This window comes from Ranitomeya variabilis, chromosome 2 (genome assembly GCF_051348905.1).
Source record: "Ranitomeya variabilis isolate aRanVar5 chromosome 2, aRanVar5.hap1, whole genome shotgun sequence".
In the NCBI taxonomy this organism is placed as follows: Eukaryota; Metazoa; Chordata; class Amphibia; order Anura; family Dendrobatidae; genus Ranitomeya; species Ranitomeya variabilis.
This window is the reverse complement of record NC_135233.1, coordinates 42,977,660-43,005,383: the sequence shown is the minus strand read 5'-3', so window position 1 is coordinate 43,005,383 and position 27,724 is coordinate 42,977,660. Positions and strand designations below refer to the sequence as shown.

The following is a 27,724-nucleotide window of genomic DNA, read 5'->3' as shown; positions in this document are numbered from 1 at the left end:
CTTGCTCTGTGGCCTCCCCTCTAACACTCTCGCACCCCTCCAATCTATTCTAAACTCTGCTGCCCGACTAATCCACCTGTCCCCAAACAATTACCTGGCCTCTCCCCTCTGTCAATCCCTTCCCTGGCTCCCCATTACCCAGAGACTCCAGTACAAAACCCTAACCATGACATACAAAGCATCCACATCCTGTCTCCTATATACATCTGTGACCTCATCTCCCGGTACTTACCTGCACGCAATCTCCGATCCTCACAAGATCTCCTTCTCTACTCCCCTCTTATCTCCTCTTCCCACAATCGCATACAAGATTTCTCTCGCGTATCGCCCCTACTCTGGAACTCTCCACCACAACATATCAAACTCTCGCCTACCATCGAAACCTTCAAAAGGAACCTGAAGACCCACCTCTTCCGACAAGCCTACAACCTGCAGTAACCACCGATCGACCAAACTGCTGCACGACCAGCTCTACCCTCACCCTCTACCCTCACCTACTGTATTCTCACCCGCGGGCAGGGTCCTCTCTCCTCCTGTGCCAGTTGTGACCTGTATTGTTTAAGATTATTGTACTTGTTTTTATTATGCATACTCCTCCTCACATGTAAAGCACCATGGAATAAAAGGCGCTATAATAATAAATGATAATAATAATCTGATATCCAGCTGCCGCATGAAAGGCAGAGGTCTTGGAAAATACTGGTCAACACTGGAAATATTGAGTCTTTACATAAACTTGATGTATTTATCATTAAAAGTGTAAAAAAAATAAAATTCTCATAATATAGTCAGATGTTACTGAAGTACAAAGATCAAAAACCACTGAAGCAGCCAACATTTTTGAAAACCAAACTTTTGACCACGACCGACCGTAGTGTATTATCACCGGCTGTCCGTGCTATATCACAGGCTCCCTATCAGACCCTACATCTGGCAGATTCCAATAGGCTTTGAGATATGACAAATGCAGAGGCCGCTGTAAAGCTGGCCACAAGCATGAGATAGTTGTCGGCCAAAGTTCCCTATACACATGACCAAGCTGCTGCCAGACAACGCTCTCCTAAAACATAAGGCTCAAGAGTTGAGATGCCAACTGCTCGAATAGAGATCGTCAGGGCATAGTTGGGAGGCTCCATTCTACATCAGATGGGTGATCGATGCCCCATCTTTGGGTTGGCATTTACCATACTATTGGTCTTCGTCTTTGCAAGCTAAACAATATATAATCTGTAAGATAATTGCAATAATATGCTAACGACATCACTAAATTAATAAGAACTGTACCTGTGGCCACACCGTACTCGGAGAATGAAGTGCACTTTGACTATTAAGCAAGTAGGAGGCATCCTGTGTTAAAGCATGTCGTTGTGGGGCAATGTCCGCCAAGATTCCCAAATTCTCCTGGCTATAGCTATTTAGGTTGTCTGTATTTGCTAGCCCCACAGATCTGTCCATGAGAACCTGCGGCTGAGATTCATTTTTATGTGGCTTTTGAAGGCTGAGATCCTGATGAAGAGCCAGCTGCGGGGGCGCATTAGATTTATAAGAATTCCTGACTGTTGAAGCGGTCTGAAACATATACGGCGGCACCGATCCCAGCTGAATCAGCTGCAAATCATGGGGCTGATTTTCGGTGTAATGTTCGACTTTGGAGCTGCGAAACGCTGGTTGATGTTGCTGTTGCACTTGATGGAGATGTGATTGCGAAACGTTCTGATGCATTTCTTGCCCTGTTGACTGAATTTGGTAGAAATCCGACGACTGACCGGAAAATGGGCCCTGCTGCTCTACTGCCTGATGTAAGAGTCGATGCTGTTCTGGCTGATGATTCTGCATGTAATATCGCGTTTGCTGCACAGATTGATTCGACTGCATTTGCTGTCCATACTGCTGCCCTTGCTGCATTAAAGGATCCGGCTGCATCTGGAAGTAATCATAGTAAAAATGCGACTGGGATTGCTGCACGGGCGGCAGGTGATGCTTTTGCTCTTGGTTTGGTAGGCTTTGATGCATCTGCTGAGAGACCTGAGGATACCTGTCCATAGTGGCAGGTTGCACTTGCTGCTCGCCAGTTGATTTGACAGACAGCAGCTGCCTGAGAGTACTGTCACAGTCCGCTAGCGACTGTTCGGGTAAACCCTGAGCCATGGCGTGGATTCTTAAGTTCTGTCTAGAAAATACCTGCGTGAAGGAATCCAGTTTATGTAAAGCTCTGCTGGTCACTTTTGGCCGATTATCAAGTTCGGGATAGTAAGACATCTGGTAAGCGCCAGATGCGGGATCGGTTTGTACCTGCGAGTTCCATCGTAAGCTTTGGTCATAGCAATTATTATTATTCTCCCCCTGAGTGTGATTGCCTATATTCGTCCAACTTCTGGATGCCTCGACCTGTCCGGTATTTTTAGCTACAGGATTTATCGTGATGTCTCGCGAATCTTGGGATAAGTGAGGAGAAGATGAAGACGACTCGGAAGCGTTCATGTCCAGAGAGTCATAGCTGTTTGCCTGATGCTGCATTTGCTGATAGTAGAAACTATCGCTACGGCGGGATCCGAGCGGCATCTTGTACATCTGCTGCTCTTCCATAGTGATCACAGTGACCAGATCTGGTAGGAGCCCTGCCCATGTAGAATAAGGTCCCTGAGAGATGGGCAGAAAATAAGTGTGCAGTTAGGTATTAAGAGCGCCCATTTAGTTGGAAGAAGCAATTCTTCTAGTTACAATGGTGAAAGATCTCCAAATGGAAAGGACTTAGATTCTTCTGAAAGGGACGATATTGAATAGCGCAGCAATCGTGTAGAAAATCCATCCATCTGCAAAAACCAAGAGCAATTGCTTATCAATGTATTATTATTAAGCACCAGCCCCATTATGGAAAAAAATGGCCAAGAGTAGAAAAGAAAAAAAATACAACTATACTCACCTCTTTGATCTACTGCTCTTCCTACAGCGATCACATCCCTTTGACCATTCATGTGACAGCTGCAGCCAATCACTGGCATAGGTCATATGCCATACCTGCTAACGTTATCTTTGAAGATTGTGATGGTCCGCAGCGGTCATGTGAATGATATATGGATTGCGATAGCAGCATTCTTGGTCACATGGACCATAGGGAGCAATAAACAGTCTGTGAGCTACAACCATCACCGATTGTGAATGGAGGATCCTGTGTGATCTATTCATAGGTGTTACCAATCACTGTAATCCTGTCTGCGATGATAGTGACGTCTGCTGAAAAGTGATCACTACAGAACAGGCAGTATCGAACTAACATTCGCTATAGAGTAAAAACTGCAAGATTTCAGGTTATTTTAAAATAAAAATTGCAAAACGTAAAAAGTAAGATAAAATATCAAATGCTAAAAAAAACTCGATTTAACCAATGGATGGTTTTCTGATGACACATTCTCTTTAAAGGGTGAAAATGGTATTCACATGAAAAAAAGGCGGTAACTAGCCATTCAAGGAGTACAAAGACAAAAAGGGTAGTACAATGACGGTATTTAGACTTGAGCATTATATTTAAGGTTTTATTATAGCAACAGTCCAAACGATAGACGACACTCACAGCTTCCGAAAATAATTGCTGTATTGATCCAATAGTATAAAAGGCACAAACAACGGTTGAACGCAACAGCACCAAAATTAAAAAGGCAGAAAGGAAATATCTGCTGCGCTCTCAGGCAACATGTTTCACACCTACCTGGTACTTTTATCAATCCATGACAAAGGACGATGCAGGTCCGAAACATGTTGCCTGGGAGTGCAGCAGATTTTTTTTCTGCCTTTTTAATTTTGGTGCTGTTGTGTTCAACTGTTTTTTGCGCCTTTTATACTACTGGGTCAATAAAGCAATTACTTTAAGAAGATATGAATGCCGGCTAACGTTTGGACTATTTTACCGTGCACCTGGACAGCTGAGCTGATGGTTCCTTTTCACATTTAAGGTATTATTATAGTTATACCAAATAGATAAAAATAAAAGTGGCAGAATTAGGTTTCATTGACCCAAGAAAATTATTTTTGCAATGCGACTTTTTTTTTTCCTATTCTTAGCCATTTGCAGACATTTTTTACGGCTGCACACAACCCCTTTATATCTGCCTCAAACCAAATAAACTCTTTTTTTATGACTTCTAGCTGCACGACAACAGCATACTTACTAGAAAATGCTTTTGAAAGTTATTGCGGTAAAATAATTAAGAATCCATTACTGAAGATTTGTGTCATTCGTTTACTGTAGATACCATTTTATTGTTTTATAACCTGATTTTCAGACTCCAGAGAGAAGCAACTCAGTAGAGACAGAAAAACCTTTAGCTGGTCAGATCCCGAGAATGATAACAGCAGCGGAGGAGTTTGCTGATCTTGTGGGAGGCAGTGACCTGTTCACTGGTGTGACTGGATTGATAAGGACAGAGCTCCATGTAACAAGGCGGCGTGATAAAGTGAATGGGAATAGCTCACTGGTCAATTTGGACAAAAAAATGACAGTGGCAGTAAAGGCGTGCGCTGACTTTGTGGGAGGCAGTGACCTGTCTCATATGACAGGACGATGGCTCAGTAATGAGCACTGTTGCTTTGCAGTGCTGGGGTCGGGGCTTCAAAACCCACCAAAGAATATCTACAAGGAGTTTGTATGTTCTCCCCAATATTGTGTGGATGTCCTCCATCCTCCGAGTACTCCAAAGATAGGGAGTTTAGATTGTGAACCCCAAAAAGGACCCTGATGGTGATGTCTGGAGCTATGTAAGTGAGTATATTTCAGCATAGAGAGAGAATAGCTGTTAGGGTAGGTGCACATGGTCAGTAATTGGCAACGCTGCGTCCAAAGGGCTGCTGGCTATTGACCCGCCGCATGTCAGTCTCCGCAGCTGAGCCACGTGTGTCGGTGCACGCATAGTGGACATGGGGTTTCTTGAAATCCATCCACTATGCTGTAACATCTGGACGCTGCGAAGGTACGCAGCGTCCAACCCGCAGCGTTTACTGACCGTGTGCACCTACCCTTAGTCTATTTACCACGGCCAATGAAACATCCAAAATGTCCAGTTTGCCAATTCGGGAAAGTTGGGGGTGGTGGGGGTGGTTGACGGGGGGACTCCATATGATAAGGCTGTAGGCGACATATGTGCCACATTAATTGAGAGCAGAGCAGAACACAACTTAGCAAGTCACGGCACTAATTCAAGGCACTAAATATCAGGTTTGCATGCAGTCATTCAAGTTTTAGGTTTGTGCCTTTGGTTTGAAAGATCAGGAAGTATTTAAGTAAATAGACGAAAACAGCGCCGGAACCTCACACAAGACATGAGTGTAATGCACGCCGTACCTTTTCTTCCCCTCTATCGATAGGCGTCCTCTCCCAGGATGAACTGTGTCACTACTCTAAGAGAAGCTGCTGTCAAGATCACATTTCGGATGTTTCTCCTTTTCACTCAAATTATGCGTTATGCATCAAATCTAAAAAGTCACGAAAAACAAAAAAAATAAAATATCAATTAAGAACTTTTTTCAGTAAAACATCTTATTACTGTTCTACAGGATTCTGCTGTATAAAGGCGCCTTTTCTTTCCACAGGTATTATGCATCACACACTGGCTGCATTACTGTATTTATATGTCTCCTCGGAAACATTGCAGAGGAAACATATGTTGAGAAGCCGGCCGGGGACTATGCGTCTCCACTGATTAGTGCAAGAAGCAGGTCCCCGGTGACTTTTATTGCCCCTATCCGTTTGACTGACAGGTCTTTCCCTATACGCACATATAGGCATAGGGTAAGACCTGTCAATCAAGGGGAGTAGGGCGGGGATAAACCGCTGAGGACCAGCCTCAGACTAGTTGTATGAGACACATAGTCCGCAACCAGATTTTTAAAGTATATATTTTCAGATACGTTGCAGTTTCAGAGTAAAACAGACACAGCAGACACAATGCAGCCCGTCTCAGATTCATGCGGTCCTTGGTTCGGGCAGGATCAATGAGCTGACAGGTTACGTGCAGGCATGCTTTGATCCCTCTCTCCTGTCTGCTGCTCGCTGCACACAAAATCACATCAACAGGAGAAGGAGATGAGAACGCACCTGCTCTGCCACTGCAGGGTCCAAGTGCCTGCAAACACAAGTGTCAATGTGTGCGCTCTCCCATACCGCACCCCTGTCAGCATCTGCAGATCACTGCAGACAGGAAAGAGAGGAGAGTACGTCTGTGTATGCTCGCCAGTCCTGCAGTATCAGTGCATGCAGGGTTGGGGATTCCTACCTAGCAGTGCTCCAAAGCGAGCGCTCTCAATCAACACCAGAGAAGGTGTGGAGGGTTGTAACTAAAAGGGCACAACGGTGCACTGAGCCGCCGGCAACACCCAGGGTTCACCGAGGTCCCCTCATTTGCATATGTGATAAAACCTTTTTTCCTCCATAAAATTAAATTAGTGAATAGTGAAATCTGCACTAAAGTTAGTTATATTAATGCATAAATGTTTTAATTTAAGTTTTGGGAGTGAAAAACTCCTTTTCAATCAGATATCATGGAACTACAAAATCAGTAATTATCTGATTGAACATGCAAGCGAACATACAATGATTGTCTGTCTGAAGTTTTAAAACTTCCTTGATTTACATTAACTTCGATTCCATCTGTGAGTGCTGCATGCTCAATCATCAGTGTATTCCTATGAGATGCAGCTCCAGCCTTTCTTCCTTGACACCTGCTTGTAAGAGCTGAAATATAGAAACCTATCACAAGCAGAAGGCAGGGGAGGCAGGCTGAAGATGCATCACATCACATAGAATACTCTAATACTTTGTCCTATGACTGCTGCTCTTGGATACTACTCAGAGCAGAACAAGGTCAGGGTGACAAGACTTCACTTCTCTGCAAAGCCAGATTTATCATTGGTATAGTAGTTACTGGAACCAGATCAGAGGGCAAGAAGAAGCCAAGATGGTAGACACACCAAGGGTGGACATACCATTGGTGCAATTGCACAGGGGCCCAAGAGGTAAGGATGCCCTCTTCCACAGCAGTACATAAAGGAGTGCACTATGATAAACTATTCCACTGTAAAGGGTCTACGCACAAGTCTTGAACAGAGCCATACAAAAGCCTCTCAATCTTTACTAGCATATGATGCACAAATGAGACACAAATATAGCTGAAGTGCTGTACAGTTAACATGTTTTTTTGGCTTGTGACTATGAAGATCTACTGAACAGTTGTCACAGGCCAAAATGACAATGATCCAAGTCATTTATATCCGAGGCAATAATCTGTCTGAGACTGATGGACCTGATACAAGTCTGCAAGCGAAGCAATTGTAAGCACAGGGTTTGCACTTCAGAAAATGATGACATCTAAAAAAAGCATGAAAAACCGGAAAAGCTAGGGTTACTCAGCAGACTTTGGAGAATTTGCCATAAATGTACTTAGCGACCTCACCAGGAAACAGAATAACTAGCAATAATTGTTTTGACTTGTCCCAGTCATATCTGTAGAATGAAGGTGAAGCCAATTCAAATTGCTTCAGTTAAGAAAATATCACAAGAACTCAGACAGGACTCAGCCAGCTAACAAATCTCTCATTGGTCGATACTTAACTTTTTCTAAACATGTAAAGTTTTTGCAAATAATTTTAAAAAAGTTTCTAAGTTTGGGTCTTAAGTGCAAATACCTACCATTGAAGCTGGTCATATACATTAGACGTGAGTTGGCTAAAAATGCCAACATTGGGTGCACAGCTATAGTCTCCAATTCCTGTGTAAAATCCCGAACACACCAAAAAGACCCACATACACAATAGATAGCTGTTGTCTAGGAGTTCTGGCAACTGCAATTTCCCCCAACTCACCCATAGGCTAGGATCACATGACTGTCTTTCTCTCATGTGAGAAGATTGGTACCATTATGCTAATTACACTCTGATTGGAGTGTGATCTGATTTTCTTGGATGTGAAGAATATATCACTTCTCCAGGATTTCTCAAAACTACTGAAACAGCATGTCCCTCTTGAACTGTCCTCCCACCTCTCCTTCTGCGCCCTCGTTGACCGGTTACTGTCTGGCTTCCAACCTCTTCAATCAACTGACATTGCCCTAACTAAAGTCACCAATGACCTACTAACTGCTAAAGCCAAGCAACACTATTATGTCCTCCTCCACCCGGACCTATCCTCTGCCTTCGACACAATGGACCATTTGCTCTTACAACAGATTCTCTCATCTTTTGGCATCACAGACCCGGCTCTATCTTATATCTGTTCATTAGTGATGAGCGAATATACTCGTTACTCGAGATTTCTCGAGCACGCTAGGGGGTACTTCGAGTATTTTTTAGTGCTCGGAGATTTTGTTTTTCTTGCCGCAGCTGAATGATCTACATCTGTTAGCCAGCATAAGTACATGTGGGGATTCCCTAGCAAACAGGCAACCCCCACATGTACTTATGCTGGCTAACAGATGTAAATCATTCAGTTGCGGCAAGAAAAACTAAATCTCCGAGCACTAAAAAATAATCGGAGGAAGCCCGAGCGTGCTCGAGAAATCTCGAGTAACGAGTATATTCGCTCATCACTAATGTTCATACCTAACAGAGCTGACATTCAGCATCTGCCACTCACATACCACCTCCTCATCTCTCCCCCTATCTGTCGGTATCCTCCAAAGTTCAATTCTAAGACCCCTATTCTTCTCTATCTACACCTTTCGCCTGGGACAGCTCAGAGTCCTATGGCTTTCAATATCATTTCTATGATGAAGACACACAGATCTGTATCTCTGGACCTGATATAACCTCCTTGGTAAACAGAATACCACAATGTTTGGTGTCTATTTCATCCATCTCTTCTGTTCAATGTCTAAAACCTAACATGGAGAAAAAAAAATTCATATCTTTCCCCCATCTCACTCAACCCCACCAACAGACCTATCCATGAAAGTTAGTGGCTGCTCGCTCTCCCCAGTCCCACAAGATAGCTGCCTTGTGATAACCCTTTACTCTGCTTTCTCTTTCAAACTACATATCCAAGTCATTTCCACCTCCTGCCCACTCCAACTAAAAAAAAATCCCGGATCCGTACATTCCTTAACCAAAAATATGCAAAAACATTAGTGCATGCCCTCATTATCTCCCACCGTGACTACTGCAACTTCCTGCTCTGTGGCTGTCAGGACTCTGAACATTTTTATTACCTTTTGTGCATTACTGCCCTTTTCCAAGATGGCATCTTTGGTCTCATGTGCACTGTGTCTTCCTGCTATAAAACTCCACCCCAGCCTTCAGTCTGTGCTAAAGTATTCTGCCTTGCATCCAGCTCCTGATGCTGGTGACTCCCTGGCTATATACCTGCTCCTGTGAACCTGTGTGGTGATCCTGCTACTCTGCTCTGAGTTCCTGCTGCATACACCAGTTTCCAGTAATCCTCCTTCATCTGCTGCTCGTGTTTACTGCCATCTGCATTTGCGGGACATGTAAGCTGTTGCTGCTCTGCTTAAACCTGAGATTATCACCCAGGCCTCCCTGGTTGTGCTAAGATATTATTTGAACTGCCTTATAAGCATATCTATCTGTGTTTGGACTAAAACAAGGACTTATTCGTGTCAAGTATCCTCAAGAATAACTGTGCTTCATAGACTTTCTGCGTGACTGAATTTTCCTCTGAAGTTTCCTATAGACTGCTAAGCTGCGTTTAATATTTACACGAAGTGTTGTGGACTTGAGTTTCTCTCTGCACCTGTTTGAATCACCGTGTGATAATATAGACTTTTCCACTTATAAAACTGTGTCCTGTAGTTGTCTTGTTCCACGCAAAGAGTCTCCTGAGTTATCCCCTATAATTATTACAGTGGCCTGCCTTATAACAGTCTCGCACCACTCACGCAATTTCTCCTAAACTCTGTTGCCTGACTAATCCATTTGTTGCCCTCTATTCCTTGGCCTCGCCTCTCTGCCAATCCCTTCACTGGCTCCCCATTGCCCAGAGACTCTAGTTAAAATCCCTAACAATAACATACAAAGCCATCCACAGCCTGTCTCTTCCATACATCTGTGACTTAGTCTCCCAGTATTCACCTGCACAAACCTCCGATCCTCACAAGATCTCCTTCTCTAGTCCTCTTTTATCTCCTCTTCCCACAATCGCATACAAGATTTCTCCCGGGCATCCCCCCTACTCTGGAACTCTCTTTCCCAACATATCAGACTGTACTCCCTACTGTGGAAAGTTTCAAAAGGAACCTGAAGGCCTACCTCTCCTGGCAAACATACGACCTGCAGTAACCACCGATCCACCATACTGCTGCACGACCAGCTATATCCTCACCTACTGTATCCTCACCCTTCCCTTGTAGGGTCTTCTCCCTCCTGCACCAGTTGGTGACTTGTATTATTCATGATTATTGTACTTGTTTTTAATTATGTAGACCCCTTTTCACATATAAAGCACAATGGAAAAAATGTCACTATAGTAATAATATATATATATGTAGCAAAAGTTTATCCATTCTCCATTCAGTCTGTCTATGAAATTCAGACAACATTAGGATGGCGTTTGATTTTTTCAATGGATCAATAGACTTGAATGGCTGAATTTTTTTCCTCGGACCACTTGGTCAAAATGACGGATAACAATCCTCCGATTTTTACGGTCGTGTGCACGAGCCCATGTACAGAACATTTGTCTCAGCTGAGTATCTCCGATGAGAAATAAAGAATCGGACATTGGAAATCGAACAGGTTGGTTCCATCTCTTCCGACGTCTGTCGGGGAAGAGTCTGGAGGCCCTCCACACACATATTGTACCATTGGCAAATCCGACCGATATCGGCTGGTTTGTGTGACTTTAGTTCAATGCGTGGGGAGAACCTTAATTCTTGTTTTTTTTTAAATGAGGAATAGAAGACGTCAGACTGCATCTATAAACAATCAATTATTGGAAGATCCAATTGGTACCAGTGTCATTGTCATCAGCTGTGACATAAAACAAAAAAAAAATTACATTTCTGTAAGTACAAGAACGGTGATGAAATCTTGTCAGGCTAGTTAAACATTTGAATGCTCAGCTTCCTTATTATATATTTAGTTAAAAATGATGACATATGATACCAGAAATCATATGCATCATGATATCAGAAAGAATGCAAGAACAAAGCGACTTACATAATAGTCTACAGGCCGAACTGTCATGGTTCCCAATGGCAGGGACTCAGGCAAAAACGGACTAGCTCTAGGAAAGATGGAATCTCAGATGACCGCGACGCTGAACCTAACACGCAACTAATAGTAGCCAGGGGGTGTGCCTACGATTATCCCTAGACACCTCGCACCAGCCGGAGATCTAGTTACCCCCTAGTAGAGGAATACACAGACCTGGCTTGCCTCCAGGGAAACCCCAAAAGTGATAGTAGCCCCCCACATATAATAACGGTTAGGTAAGAGGAAAACACGTACGCAGTATGAATATAGATTCAGCAAAGAGAGGCCCTCTGACTAGATAGCAGAAAATACAAAAGAGGACTTCGCGGTCACCTCAAAACCCTAAACAGCCATCCTGAAATTACTTTAACTCCGTTATCAACTCATGACACCGGAGTAGTAATTTCAGATCACTAGAGCTTCCAGCAGCAAGAGAAATATAAATGCATGCTGGACAAACAAACACAAAAAATGCCAAAGATCCAACTTAGCTGAGTTGCAGACTTGGAGCAGGTAGCAAGCAACAGAGGTGCTCTGGTAACATTGATTGCCGGCACTAGAATGACTGAGAAGCCAGACTAAATAGGAAACTCCCAGTTTCCTGATGGGAACAGGTGCAAGACAAAAGTCAGCCAGTACCACCAGTAACCACAAGAGGGAGCCCAAAAACAGAATTCACAACAGTACCCCCCCCTTAAGGAGGGGGCACCGAACCCTCATGAGAACCACCAGGGCGATCTGGATGCGCCCTATGAAAGGCGCGAACCAAATCAGAGGCATGAACATCGGAGGCAGTCACCCAAGAATTATCCTCCTGACCGTATCCCTTCCATTTAACCAAATATTGAAGTCTCCGTCTGGAAACGCGAGAGTCCAAAATCTTCTCCACAACATACTCCAATTCACCCTCCACCAGCACAGGAGCAGGAGGCTCAACAGAAGGAACAACCGGTACCTCGTACCTCCGCAACAACGACCGATGGAAGACATTATGAATGGTGAAAGATGCTGGTAGGTCCAAACGAAAAGATACAGGATTAAGAATCTCCAAAATCTTATAAGGACCTATGAACCGAGGTTTAAACTTAGGAGAAGAGACCTTCATAGGGACAAAACGAGAAGATAACCACACCAAGTCCCCAACGCGGAGATGATGACCCACACGACGATGACGATTAGCAAACTGCTTAGTCTTCTCCTGAGACAACTTCAAATTGTCCACCACATGACTCCAAATCCGGTGCAGTCTATCCACCACCGTGTCCACTCCAGGGCAATCCGAAGATTCCACCTGGCCAGATGAAAAACGAGGGTGAAACCCTGAATTGCAAAAGAAAGGAGAAACCAGAGTGGCAGAACTGGCCCGATTATTGAGGGCAAACTCTGCCAACGGCAAAAAGGCGACCCAATCATCCTGATCAGCAGACACAAAACACCTCAAATAAGTCTCCAAGGTCTGATTAGTTCGCTCCGTCTGGCCATTAGTCTGAGGATAGAATGCAGACGAAAAAGACAAATCAATGCCCATCCTGGCACAGAACGCTCGCCAGAACCTAGACACAAATTGAGATCCCCTGTCAGAAACGATGTTTTCCGGGATACCATGTAAACGAACCACATTCTGAAAAAATAAAGGAACCAACTCAGATGAAGAAGGCAATTTGGGCAAGGGTACCAAATGAACCATCTTAGAAAAACGGTCACACACCACCCAAATGACGGACATTTTCTGAGAAACCGGGAGGTCCGAGATAAAGTCCATAGAGATGTGCGTCCACGGCCTCTTCGGAATAGGCAAGGACAACAACAATCCACTAGCCCGAGAACAGCAAGGCTTGGCCCGAGCACAAACATCACAAGACTGTACAAAGGCACGCACATCCCGAGACAGGGAAGGCCACCAGAAGGACCTGGCCACCAAATCTCTGGTACCAAAAATTCCAGGGTGACCTGCCAACACAGAAGAATGAACCTCCGAGATGACTCTACTGGTCCATTCATCTGGAACAAACAGTCTCCCAGGCGAACAACGATCAGGCCTATCAGTCTGAAACTCCTGCAAAGCACGTCGCAAGTCTGGGGAGACAGCAGACAAAATCACCCCATCCTTAAGGATACCCGTAGGCTCAGAATCACCAGAGGAGTCAGGCTCAAAACTCCTAGAAAGGGCATCTGCCTTCACATTTTTTGAACCCGGCAAGTATGAAACCACAAAATTAAACCGGGAGAAAAACAACGACCAGCGCGCCTGTCTAGGATTCAGGCTCCTGGCAGACTCAAGGTAAATCAGATTCTTGTGATCAGTCAAGACCACCACCTGATGTCTAGCACCCTCAAGCCAATGACGCCACTCCTCAAATGCCCACTTCATAGCCAAGAGCTCCCGATTACCGACATCATAATTTCGCTCGGCGGGCGAAAACTTTCGAGAGAAGAATGCACATGGTCTCATGTCATGATTCTCAATGGCGAGAGAACATAGCCCAGCATACATGAGAACTAGCTCTTGGAAGATGGAAACTATACTGACCATGAACTAAACCTGCCGCACAACTAGAAGTGGCCGGGTAGCATGCCTACGTTTTTTATCCCTAGATGCCCAGCGCCAGCCGGAGAACTACCTAATCCTAGCAGAGGAAAAGACAGTCCTGGCTCACCTCTAGAGAAATTTTCCCAAAAGGCAGACAGAGGCCCCCACATATATTGGCGGTGATTTTAGATGAAATGACAAACGTAGTATGAAAATAGGTTTAGCAAAATCGAGGTCCGCTCACTAGATAGCATGAAGACAGAAAGGGCACTTTCATGGTCAGCAGAAAACCCTATCAAAACACCATCCAGAAATTACTTTAAGACTCTAGCATTAACTCATAACACCAGAGTGGCAATTTCCGCTCACAAGAGCTTTCCAGACACAGTAACGAAACAGCAGCTGTGAACAGGAACAAAATGCAAAAACACACAAGGACAAAAGTCCAACTTAGCTGGGAGTTGTCTAGTAGCAGGAACAAGCACAGAAAGGCTTCTGATTACATTGTTGACCGGCATGAAACTGACAGAGGAGCAAGGTTATATAGCGACTCCCACATCCTGATAGGAGCAGGTGAACAGAGGGGATGATGCACACAAGTTAAATTCCACAAGTGGCCACCGGGGGAGCCCAGAATCCAATTTCACAACAGTACCCCCCCCTCAAGGAGGGGGCACCGAACCCTCACCAGAACCACCAGGGCGATCAGGATGAGCCCTATGAAAGGCACGGACAAGATCGGAGGCATGAACATCAGAGGCAGTGACCCAAGAATTATCCTCCTGACCGTATCCCTTCCATTTGACCAGATACTGGAGTTTCCGTCTGGAAACACGAGAGTCCAAGATCTTTTCCACAACGTACTCCAACTCACCCTCAACCAACACCGGAGCAGGAGGCTCAACGGAAGGCACAGCTGGTACCTCATACCTGCGCAACAATGACCGATGAAAAACATTATGAATCGAAAAGGATGCAGGGAGGTCCAAACGGAAGGACACAGGGTTAAGAATCTCCAATATCTTGTACGGGCCGATGAACCGAGGCTTAAACTTAGGAGAAGAAACCCTCATAGGGACAAAACGAGAAGACAACCACACCAAGTCCCCAACACAAAGCCGAGGACCAACACGACGACGGCGGTTGGCAAAAAGCTGAGTCTTCTCCTGGGACAACTTCAAATTGTCCACCACCTGCCCCCAAATCTGATGCAACCTCTCCACCACAGCATCCACTCCAGGACAATCCGAAGATTCCACTTGACCGGAGGAAAATCGAGGATGAAACCCCGAATTACAGAAAAACGGGGACACCAAGGTGGCAGAGCTGGCCCGATTATTGAGGGCGAACTCCGCCAAAGGCAAAAAAGCAACCCAATCATCCTGATCCGCAGACACAAAACACCTCAAATATGTCTCCAAGGTCTGATTAGTCCGCTCGGTCTGGCCATTAGTCTGAGGATGGAAAGCAGACGAAAAAGACAAATCTATGCCCATCCTAGCACAGAATGCCCGCCAAAATCTAGACACGAATTGGGTCCCTCTGTCAGAAACGATATTCTCCGGAATACCATGCAAACGAACAATATTTTGAAAAAACAGAGGAACCAACTCGGAAGAAGAAGGCAACTTAGGCAAGGGAACCAGATGGACCATCTTAGAGAAACGGTCACACACCACCCAGATGACAGACATCTTCTGAGAAACAGGCAGATCCGAAATAAAATCCATCGAGATGTGCGTCCAAGGCCTCTTCGGGATAGGCAAGGGTAACAACAATCCACTAGCCCGAGAACAACAAGGCTTGGCCCGAGCACAAACGTCACAAGACTGCACAAAGCCTCGCACATCTCGTGACAGGGAAGGCCACCAGAAGGACCTTGCCACCAAATCCCTGGTACCAAAGATTCCAGGATGACCTGCCAACGCAGAAGAATGAACCTCAGAGATGACTCTACTGGTCCAATCATCAGGAACAAACAGTCTACCAGGTGGGCAACGATCAGGTCTATCCGCCTGAAACTCCTGCAAGGCCCGCCGCAGGTCTGGAGAAACGGCAGACAATATCACTCCATCTTTAAGGATACCTGTGGGCTCAGAATTACCAGGGGAGTCAGGCTCAAAACTCCTAGAAAGGGCATCCGCCTTAACATTCTTAGAACCCGGTAGGTAAGACACCACAAAATTAAACCGAGAGAAAAACAACGACCAGCGCGCTTGTCTAGGATTCAGGCGCCTGGCAGACTCAAGGTAAATTAAATTTTTGTGGTCAGTCAATACCACCACCTGATGTCTGGCCCCCTCAAGCCAGTGACGCCACTCCTCAAAAGCCCACTTCATGGCCAAAAGCTCCCGATTCCCAATATCATAATTCCGCTCGGCGGGCGAAAATTTACGGGAAAAAAAAGCACAAGGTCTCATCACGGAGCAGTCGGAACTTCTCTGCGACAACACCGCCCCAGCTCCGATTTCAGAAGCGTCGACCTCAACCTGAAAAGGAAGAGCAACATCAGGCTGACGCAACACTGGGGCGGAAGAAAAGCGGCGCTTGAGCTCCCGAAAGGCCTCCACAGCATCAGGGGACCAATCAGCAACATCAGCACCCTTCTTAGTCAAATCAGTCAATGGTTTTACAACATCAGAAAAACCAGCAATAAATCGACGATAAAAGTTAGCAAAGCCCAAAAATTTCTGAAGACTCTTAAGAGAAGAGGGTTGCGTCCAATCACCAATAGCCTGAACCTTGACAGGATCCATCTCGATGGAAGAGGGGGAAAAAATGTATCCCAAGAAGGAAATCTTCTGAACCCCAAAAACACACTTAGAACCCTTCACACACAAGGAATTAGACCGCAAAACCTGAAAAACCCTCCTGACCTGCTGGACATGAGAGTCCCAGTCATCCGAAAAAATCAGAATATCATCCAGATACACAATCATAAATTTATCCAAATAATCGCGGAAAATGTCATGCATAAAGGACTGGAAGACTGAAGGGGCATTTGAAAGACCAAAAGGCATCACCAAATACTCAAAATGGTCCTCGGGCGTATTAAATGCGGTTTTCCACTCATCCCCCTGCTTGATTCGCACCAAATTATACGCCCCACGGAGATCAATCTTAGAGAACCACTTGGCCCCCTTTATACGAGCAAACAAATCAGTAAGCAGTGGTAACGGATATTGATATTTAACCGTGATTTTATTCAAAAGTCGATAATCAATACACGGCCTCAAAGAGCCGTCTTTCTTAGACACAAAGAAAAAACCGGCTCCTAAGGGAGATGACGAAGGACGAATATGTCCCTTTTCCAAGGACTCCTTTATATATTCTCGCATAGCAGCGTGTTCAGGCACAGACAGATTAAATAAACGACCCTTAGGGTATTTACTACCCGGGATCAAGTCTATGGCACAATCGCACTCCCGGTGCGGAGGTAGTGAACCAACCTTGGGTTCTTCAAAAACGTCACGAAAGTCAGACAAGAATTCAGGAATCTCAGAGGGAATAGATGATGAAATGGAAACCAAAGGTACGTCCCCATGAGTTCCTTTACATCCCCAGCTTAACACAGACATAGCTCTCCAGTCGAGGACTGGGTTATGAGATTGCAGCCATGGCAATCCCAGCACCAAAACATCATGTAGATTATACAGCACCAGAAAGCGAATAACCTCCTGGTGATCCGGATTAACACGCATAGTCACTTGTGTCCAGTATTGTGGTTTATTACTAGCCAATGGGGTGGAGTCAATCCCTTTCAGAGGTATCGGAGCCTCCAATGGCTCCAAATCATACCCACAGCGTTTGGCAAAGGACCAATCCATAAGACTCAAAGCAGCGCCAGAGTCGACATAGGCGTCCGCGGTAATAGATGACAAAGAACAAATCAGGGTCACAGATAGAATAAACTTAGACTGCAAAGTGCCAATTGAAACAGACTTGTCAGGCTTCTTAGTACGCTTAAAGCATGCTGATATAACATGAGTTGAATCACCACAATAGAAGCACAACCCATTTTTTCGTCTAAAATTCTGCCGCTCGCTTCTGGACAGAATTCTATCACATTGCATATTTTCTGGCGTTTTCTCAGTAGACACCGCCAAATGGTGCACAGGTTTGCGCTCCCGCAGACGCCTATCGATCTGAATAGCCATCGTCATGGACTCATTCAGACTCGCAGGCACAGGGAACCCCACCATAACATCCTTAATGGCATCAGAGAGACCTTCTCTGAAAATCGCCGCCAGGGCGCACTCATTCCACTGAGTAAGCACAGACCATTTGCGGAATTTTTGGCAGTATATTTCAGCTTCATCTTGCCCCTGAGACAAGGACATCAAGGCCTTTTCCGCCTGAAGCTCTAAATGAGGTTCCTCATAAAGCAACCCCAAGGCCAGAAAAAACGCATCCACATTGAGCAACGCAGGATCCCCTGGTGCCAATGCAAAAGCCCAGTCTTGAGGGTCGCCCCGGAGCAAGGAAATTACAATCCTGACCTGCTGTGCAGGGTCTCCGGCAGAGCGAGACTTCAGGGACAAAAACAATTTGCAATTATTTTTAAAATTTTGAAAGTGAGATCTATTCCCCGAGAAGAATTCAGGCAAAGGAATTCTAGGCTCAGACATAGGTGCATGAACAACAAAATCTTGCAAATTTTGTACCTTTGTGGCGAGATTATTCAAACCTGTAGCTACACTCTGAAGATCCATTTGAAACAGGTGAACACAGAGCCATTCAAGGATTAGAAGGAGAGGAAGAGAGGAAGGCTGCAGCATAGGCAGACTAGCAAGTGATTCAATTAAGAGCACACTCAGAACTAGAGGGAAAAAAAAAAAAAAAAAAAATTGTAGCACACTTCTTTTTTCTCTCCTTTCTCAGCCAGTAATTTAACCCTCTTTTTTTTTTGGCCGGTCAAACTGTCATGATTCTCAATGGCGAGAGAACATAGCCCAGCATACATGAGAACTAGCTCTTGGAAGATGGAAACTATACTGACCATGAACTAAACCTGCCGCACAACTAGAAGTGGCCGGGTAGCATGCCTACGTTTTTTATCCCTAGATGCCCAGCGCCAGCCGGAGAACTACCTAATCCTAGCAGAGGAAAAGACAGTCCTGGCTCACCTCTAGAGAAATTTTCCCAAAAGGCAGACAGAGGCCCCCACATATATTGGCGGTGATTTTAGATGAAATGACAAACGTAGTATGAAAATAGGTTTAGCAAAATCGAGGTCCGCTCACTAGATAGCATGAAGACAGAAAGGGCACTTTCATGGTCAGCAGAAAACCCTATCAAAACACCATCCAGAAATTACTTTAAGACTCTAGCATTAACTCATAACACCAGAGTGGCAATTTCCGCTCACAAGAGCTTTCCAGACACAGTAACGAAACAGCAGCTGTGAACAGGAACAAAATGCAAAAACACACAAGGACAAAAGTCCAACTTAGCTGGGAGTTGTCTAGTAGCAGGAACAAGCACAGAAAGGCTTCTGATTACATTGTTGACCGGCATGAAACTGACAGAGGAGCAAGGTTATATAGCGACTCCCACATCCTGATAGGAGCAGGTGAACAGAGGGGATGATGCACACAAGTTAAATTCCACAAGTGGCCACCGGGGGAGCCCAGAATCCAATTTCACAACAGTCTCATCACTGAGCAATCGGGACTTCTCTGCGACAAAACCGCCCCCGCTCCAATCTCGGAAGCATCAACCTCGACCTGAAAAGGGAGCGAAACATCAGGCTGGCGCAACACAGGGGCGGAAGAAAAGCAGCGCTTAAGCTCCCGAAAGGCCTCCACAGCCGCAGAGGACCAATTGGCAACATCAGCACCCTTCTTAGTCAAATCAGTCAGAGGTTTAGCAACACTTGAAAACCCAGTTATAAATCGACGATAGAAATTAGCAAAGCCCAAGAACTTCTGAAGACTCTTCAGGGAAGTAGGCTGCGTCCAATCACAAATAGCCCGAACCTTGACAGGATCCATCTCAACAGAAGAAGGGGAAAAAATATACCCCAAAAAGGAGATCTTCTGAACCCCAAAAATACACTTTGAACCCTTTACAAACAAAGAATTGGCCCGCAAAACCTGAAAAACCTTCCTAACCTGTTGAACATACGACTCCCAGTCATCCGAAAAAATCAAAATATCGTCCAAATACACAATCATAAATTTATCCAGGTATTTACGGAAAATATCGTGCATAAAGGACTGAAAGACTGAAGGAGCATTAGAAAGACCAAAAGGCATTACCAAATACTCAAAATGGCCCTCGGGCGTATTAAATGCAGTTTTCCACTCATCTCCCTGCTTAATCCGCACCAAATTATACGCACCCCGAAGATCAATCTTAGAGAACCACTTTGCCCCTTTAATACGAGCAAATAAATCAGTCAATAGTGGCAAAGGATACTGGTATTTGACTGTAATCTTATTCAACAGGCGATAATCAATACAGGGCCTCAGGGAGCCATCTTTTTTACCCACGAAAAAAAAACCTGCTCCTAAAGGGGATGAGGATGGACGGATATGTCCCTTTTCCAAGGACTCCTTAATATACTCCCGCATAGCAGCATGCTCAGGCACAGACAGATTAAACAAACGACCCTTGGGAAACTTGCTGCCCGGAATCAAGTCTATAGCACAATCACAATCCCTGTGAGGGGGGAGAGAACTAAGTTTGGGCTCCTCAAAAACATCACAATAGTCAGACAAAAATGCCGGAATTTCAGAGGGAGTAGATGAAGCAATGGAAACCAAAGGTACTTCCCCATGAGCCCCCTGACATCCCCAGCTTAACACAGACATTGTTTTCCAGTCAAGGACTGGATTATGAGTTTGCAACCATGGCAATCCAAGCACTAAGACATCATGCAAGTTATGCAACACAAGGAAGCGAATCACCTCCCGATGGTCAGGAGTCATACACATATTCACTTGTGTCCAGTATTGTGGTTTATTCCTAGCCAATGGTGTGGAGTCGATACCCTTCAGAGGGATAGGAACTTCCAAAGGCTCTAGGCTAAACCCACAACGTCTGGCAAAGGACCAATCCATAAGACTCAAGGAAGCGCCAGAATCCACATAGGCATCCACGGTAATAGATGATAATGAACAGATCAAAGTTACAGACAAAATAAACTTAGACTGTAAAGTGCCAATTGCAAAAGACTTATCAACCTTTTTTGTGCGTTTAGAGCATGCTGATATAACATGAGCAGAATCACCACAGTAGAAGCACAACCCATTTTTACGCCTATAATTCTGCCGTTCACTTCTGGACAGAATTCTATCACATTGCATAATCTCCGGTGTCTGCTCAGAAGACACCGCCAAATGGTGCACAGGTTTGCGCTCCCGTAAACGCCGATCAATCTGAATAGCCATAGTCATGGATTCATTCAGACCTGTGGGCGTAGGAAACCCCACCATGACATCTTTAACGGCGTCAGAGAGACCTTCTCTGAAATTCGCCGCCAGGGCGCACTCATTCCACTGAGTAAGCACAGACCATTTTCGAAATTTTTGACAATATATTTCAGCTTCATCATGCCCTTGAGAGAGGGCTATCAAGGCCTTTTCAGCCTGAATCTCCAAATTAGGTTCCTCATAGAGCAACCCCAGTGCCAGAAAAAACGCATCCACATTGAGCAGCGCAGGATCCCCTGGTGCCAATGCAAATGCCCAATTCTGGGGGTCACCCCGCAACAAGGAAATCACAATTTTAACCTGCTGAGCGGAGTCTCCAGCGGAGCGAGATCTCAGAGAAAGATACAATTTACAATTGTGCTTAAAATTCAAAAAACGAGATCTATCTCCAGAAAAGAACTCAGGTATAGGAATCTTGGGTTCTGACATAGGAGCATGTATAACATAGTCTTGGATATTTTGAACCTTAGAACCAAGAGCACTCAGGCCTGTAGCTAAACTCTGGATATCCATTTCTCAACAGCTGAGATCTGAGCTATTCAGGGGTTAAGAGGAGAGAAAAAAGCAGCAGATTGCAATTATGGCTAGACAGAACTTCTGAGTAAAAAAAAAAAAAGTGTCAGAAACTTCTTCTTTTCTCTCTTTCTTCAGCCAATACCTTTAATACATTTGTGGCCGGCAATACTGTCATGGTTCCCAATGGCAGGGACTCAGGCAAAAACGGACTAGCTCTAGGAATGATGGAATCTCAGATGACCGCGACGCTGAACCTAACACGCAACTAATAGTAGCCAGGGGGTGTGCCTACGATTATCCCTAGACACCTCGCACCAGCCGGAGATCTAGTTACCCCCTAGTAGAGGAATACACAGACCTGGCTTGCCTCCAGGGAAACCCCAAAAGTGATAGTAGTCCCCCACATATAATAACGGTTAGGTAAGAGGAAAACACGTACGCAGTATGAATATAGATTCAGCAAAGAGAGGCCCTCTGACTAGATAGCAGAAAATACAAAAGAGGACTTCGCGGTCACCTCAAAACCCTAAACAGCCATCCTGAAATTACTTTAACTCCGTTATCAACTCATGACACCGGAGTAGTAATTTCAGATCACTAGAGCTGAAAAGCAGCAAGAGAAATATAAATGCATGCTGGACAAACAAACACAAAAAATGCCAAAGATCCAACTTAGCTGAGTTGCAGACTTGGAGCAGGTAGCAAGCAACAGAGGTGCTCTGGTAACATTGATTGCCGGCACTAGAATGACTGAGAAGCCAGACTAAATAGGAAACTCCCAGTTTCCTGATGGGAACAGGTGCAAGACAAAAGTCAGCCAGTACCACCAGTAACCACCAGAGGGAGCCCAAAAACAGAATTCACAACACCGAACCGACCGAGTAACAAAATGATAAAGACGCTTATTAATGGACTTTTTCCTGCAGGACAATCCTAGTGAGCTGTCCCTGGGTAGTAGAACTAAAAGCGCTGTCCTTGGGTAGTAGGGCTAAGAGCTCTGTCTCTGGGTAGTAGAGCTAAGAGGGCTGTCTCTGTGTGGTAGGGCTAAGAGAACAGTCCCTGTGCGGTAGGGCGAGGAGCGCTGTCCTGTGTAGTAGCAAGGCTAAGAGCATTGTCCCTAGGTAGTAGGGTTAAGAGCGCTGTCCCTGTGTGGTAGGGCTAAGAGGGCTGTCCCTGTGTGGTAGGGCTAAGAGCACTGTCTCTGCGTAGTAGGACTAAGAGCGCTGTTCCTGTGTAGTAGGGCTAAGAGCGCTGTCTCTGGGTGGTAGGGCTAAAAGCGCTGTCCCTGTGTAGTAGGGCTAAGAGCGCTGTCCCTGTGTAGTAGGGCTGAGATCGCTGTCCCTGGGTAGTAGTGCTAGTAGAGAGCTGTCCACGACCTTAGGGTCCAAGATCGACTGCTGCCTATGCTAAGTACTGGCTGCATTTTTTCTGATTCAAAGATCGAACCACACATAAGTGCTGGCTTTCTATGTTCACTCGGTTGCAAAGTGCTGGCGCCAACCCCTCTAATAAGCAATGGCTGCATCTCCTCTCCCCATGCTGGCACCGCCCCCTCTGCTAAGCACTGTCTGTGCTGACGCAGAACACAGCCAGTACTCAGTAAAAAGGGTGGCACCAGCACAGGGGCCGGGTGGGTACCATCTTGGATTTTCAGCTCCGATGCATACCCTCCACATTGCTCGGACCAGCTTTTCTATACATGGGATAGTAGAGAGATGGTCCTTTTGTGCCCTGACCACGCGAGCCACATAAAATTATGTGGCGAGTTGGATTCGGCCCACGGGCCTCCAATTTGACATCGAGTTTTATGATTCCTACATTTTATGATCTCTCTCATAGATTGGTAGTACATATTTTTTACCTGAGATACTGTAAGAGTTATCACTTATTTGCAGCGCCCCAGAGTCCTGGTCGTTGCAGTACTGTGGCTCCGCCGCTAAGGGGGGCTATGGTACGTCCGATGGCACTGAAGGAGTTCATCTGACCAGGTATCACATACACCAATACATTTCACAGTCGGGCCTCCAGGGGGAGCTAAGGGTGCTATTTATTAGGCCACTCGTCACCACTGTGGGTAAACTGGGGGTCAGGCAGGAAGTTAGTGAGAAAGCTGACTGGGTTGGAACCAGGCAACACCTTGTGGCAGGGGGTGTTGTGGGGGAAGATTCGGTAGGGTCCCTGTCAGGTTTGGGACCCTGACAGAGGCCTGGCAACAAGGAAGAACGTCACGGGACCGTGCCTGCTCAGCATAGCGGCGGTGCCCTAAGAAAGGAACAGAAGCGAGATATATTGTGCTGAGTGAGAAACGAGATCAAAGCAAGAAGGAGAATACCAGTAGGAGTCGTGCTGTAAGACCGAGGCAACATCCTACTGAGGCGCACAACCGGCGGCCGGAACGCCGAGGAAGTATTACTATATTCAGCTTCAGGCAATACTTCAAACCAACGGCAGGACAGTCAGTCATAGGCGGGCTGTCTCACATATATCACCTATGAAGACATGGGGGGCACACTAGGAGAGGGGCGACTCTAGAGTCCCGGAAGAGCTCCGAGCCTACTCGTCATACGGGTGCCTTCCCAACCATAACACCGGGAGGGACGGAGGAGAAGAACATCATCCGAACGAGTTGTGAGGGAACACGAGAAACAGACACAACAGTTGTGGGGACTATCCCGTAAGCACAGCAGGGGAGGACCACAACACATAGCGCTAGCAGGAAGGCACAGATTTCCACCTGCAAAGAGAACTCTGGAGGTGCCATTGGACCGGCCGGACTTGCGCAGCCTGGTGAACCGTATTCCGGACTGAGGACCCAGAGACCTTCAGTAAAGAGGTAAAGAGACTGCTACCTGGTGTCCTCGTTATTTACTGCGACCGGCACTACACCGCACCACTACCACCATCTACATCTATTATTTACTGTACGCCCCACAGCAGGGTCACGGACCGGGCCTAGCCACCGTGACAACCCCAGAGCAGAGACTCAGAGGCCCGGTACCGGGTACCCCTCGGCCCTGCGGCAGTGGGGGCGCTACAACTTGGCGTCACGAACAGGATCTACTTAAGCCTGAAGAATCAGGTCATGTGTGCCTTGGAACTGTGATTTACTGTGCTTGGACTGTACTTTATTGCAAGGACTGTGCTGTGCCATTTGCCGCCAAAATCCGCCGCCATTACAGCGCTGAGGAGAGCGCAGGAGAAGAAGAGGGGCGTGGAGTAGGCGTAGACAAGCTGGAGAGCGCGAAAGACAATGGCCGCCCAGTCTAAATATTTCTGCACCGTGAGGACGTGTCCGTCAGCAGCAGAGATCCGCCTCCTGATTCTCAATGGTGGGCGGAAACAGAGAAAGCGAAACCGCCCACGAAGGAGAGAGCGGGAAAAGAACCAGGAAGCGACTCACGTGGAGGACGCCATGACCAACAGCTCGGAACCCGAATGTGGGGTGGAAGCAGAAGTCTCCCCCAACTACCCGGACGAGTACCGCAGCCAATTCCCCACGGACAACGCTGATCTTTTGCAGGCTGAGATGGGAGACTTGATCCACCAGCTCCTTCAGCTGAACGCGAAGGCCCAGGCTCCACACCAGGTAGCGCCGGAAGGAAGTCCTCTGACATCGGACCCTGTACCACTACCGGAGTTGCTGCTGAGGCCCTCGCCGACACCGTCAGCAGAACCCGCCGCGGAGGAGGAACCTGCATTGGCTGGTGAGTCCGTCGACCCTGCCCCGCCAGCAGAGGACCTGCTGATAGGCCCCGTCGCGGCACCCCTTCTCCCTGGGACCCATAGACTCCAACGCCTGTTACCATGGGAGGAGGCAACGGGCATGGAATACCGCCTGAAGGCCCCGATCTGTCATGATTCTCAATGGCGAGAGAACATAGCCCAGCATATATGAGAACTAGCTCTTGGAAGATGGAAACTATACTGACCATGAACTAAACCTGCCGCACAACTAGAAGTGGCCGGGTAGCATGCCTACGTTTTTTTATCCCTAGATGCCCAGCGCCAGCCGGAGAACTACCTAATCCTAGCAGAGGAAAAGACAGTCCTGGCTCACCTCTAGAGAAATTTTCCCAAAAGGCAGACAGAGGCCCCCACATATATTGGCGGTGATTTAAGATGAAATGACAAACGTAGTATGAAAATAGGTTTAGCAAAATCGAGGTCCGCTTACTAGATAGCATGAAGACAGAAAGGGCACTTTCATGGTCAGCAGAAAACCCTATCAAAACACCATCCAGAAATTACTTTAAGACTCTAGCATTAACTCATAACACCAGAGTGGCAATTTCCGCTCACAAGAGCTTTCCAGACACAGTAACGAAACAGCAGCTGTGAACAGGAACAAAATGCAAAAACACACAAGGACAAAAGTCAAACTTAGCTGGGAGTTGTCTAGTAGCAGGAACATGCACAGAAAGGCTACTGATACATTGTTGACCGGCATGAAACTGACAGAGGAGCAAGGTTATATAGCGACTCCCACATCCTGATAGGAGCAGGTGAACAGAGGGGATGATGCACACAAGTTAAATTCCACAAGTGGCCACCGGGGGAGCCCAGAATCCAATTTCACAACAGTACCCCCCCCCTCAAGGAGGGGGCACCGAACCCTCACCAGAACCACCAGGGCGATCAGGATGAGCCCTATGAAAGGCACGGACAAGATCGGAGGCATGAACATCAGAGGCAGTGACCCAAGAATTATCCTCCTGACCGTATCCCTTCCATTTGACCAGATACTGGAGTTTCCGTCTGGAAACACGAGAGTCCAAGATCTTTTCCACAACGTACTCCAACTCACCCTCAACCAACACCGGAGCAGGAGGCTCAACGGAAGGCACAGCTGGTACCTCATACCTGCGCAACAATGACCGATGAAAAACATTATGAATCGAAAAGGATGCAGGGAGGTCCAAACGGAAGGACACAGGGTTAAGAATCTCCAATATCTTGTACGGGCCGATGAACCGAGGCTTAAACTTAGGAGAAGAAACCCTCATAGGGACAAAACGAGAAGACAACCACACCAAGTCCCCAACACAATGCCGAGGACCAACACGACGACGGCGGTTGGCAAAAAGCTGAGTCTTCTCCTGGGACAACTTCAAATTGTCCACCACCTGCCCCCAAATCTGATGCAACCTCTCCACCACAGCATCCACTCCAGGACAATCCGAAGATTCCACTTGACCGGAGGAAAATCGAGGATGAAACCCCGAATTACAGAAAAACGGGGACACCAAGGTGGCAGAGCTGGCCCGATTATTGAGGGCGAACTCCGCCAAAGGCAAAAAAGCAACCCAATCATCCTGATCCGCAGACACAAAACACCTCAAATATGTCTCCAAGGTCTGATTAGTCCGCTCGGTCTGGCCATTAGTCTGAGGATGGAAAGCAGACGAAAAAGACAAATCTATGCCCATCCTAGCACAGAATGCCCGCCAAAATCTAGACACGAATTGGGTCCCTCTGTCAGAAACGATATTCTCCGGAATACCATGCAAACGAACAACATTTTGAAAAAACAGAGGAACCAACTCGGAAGAAGAAGGCAACTTAGGCAAGGGAACCAGATGGACCATCTTAGAGAAACGGTCACACACCACCCAGATGACAGACATCTTCTGAGAAACAGGCAGATCCGAAATAAAATCCATCGAGATGTGCGTCCAAGGCCTCTTCGGGATAGGCAAGGGTAACAACAATCCACTAGCCCGAGAACAACAAGGCTTGGCCCGAGCACAAACGTCACAAGACTGCACAAAGCCTCGCACATCTCGTGACAGGGAAGGCCACCAGAAGGACCTTGCCACCAAATCCCTGGTACCAAAGATTCCAGGATGACCTGCCAACGCAGAAGAATGAACCTCAGAGATGACTCTACTGGTCCAATCATCAGGAACAAACAGTCTACCAGGTGGGCAACGATCAGGTCTATCCGCCTGAAACTCCTGCAAGGCCCGCCGCAGGTCTGGAGAAACGGCAGACAATATCACTCCATCTTTAAGGATACCTGTGGGCTCAGAATTACCAGGGGAGTCAGGCT

General features: G+C 46.4%; 1 protein-coding gene across 1 annotated transcript in view; it reads right to left on the bottom strand.

The window, feature by feature from the left end:
• TRERF1 (transcriptional regulating factor 1) overlaps window positions 1-27,724 on the bottom strand; it is a 191,924-nt gene that overhangs the window by 59,133 nt on the left and 105,067 nt on the right. The window contains exons 3-4 of the mRNA XM_077282342.1: window positions 5,336-5,466; window positions 1,285-2,813 (exon numbers count right to left, since the gene is read on the bottom strand). Of these exons, the coding sequence (XP_077138457.1) occupies window positions 1,285-2,586 (1,302 nt within the window). The 5' untranslated portion in view covers window positions 2,587-2,813; window positions 5,336-5,466. The remainder of the gene's footprint in view (window positions 1-1,284; window positions 2,814-5,335; window positions 5,467-27,724) is intronic.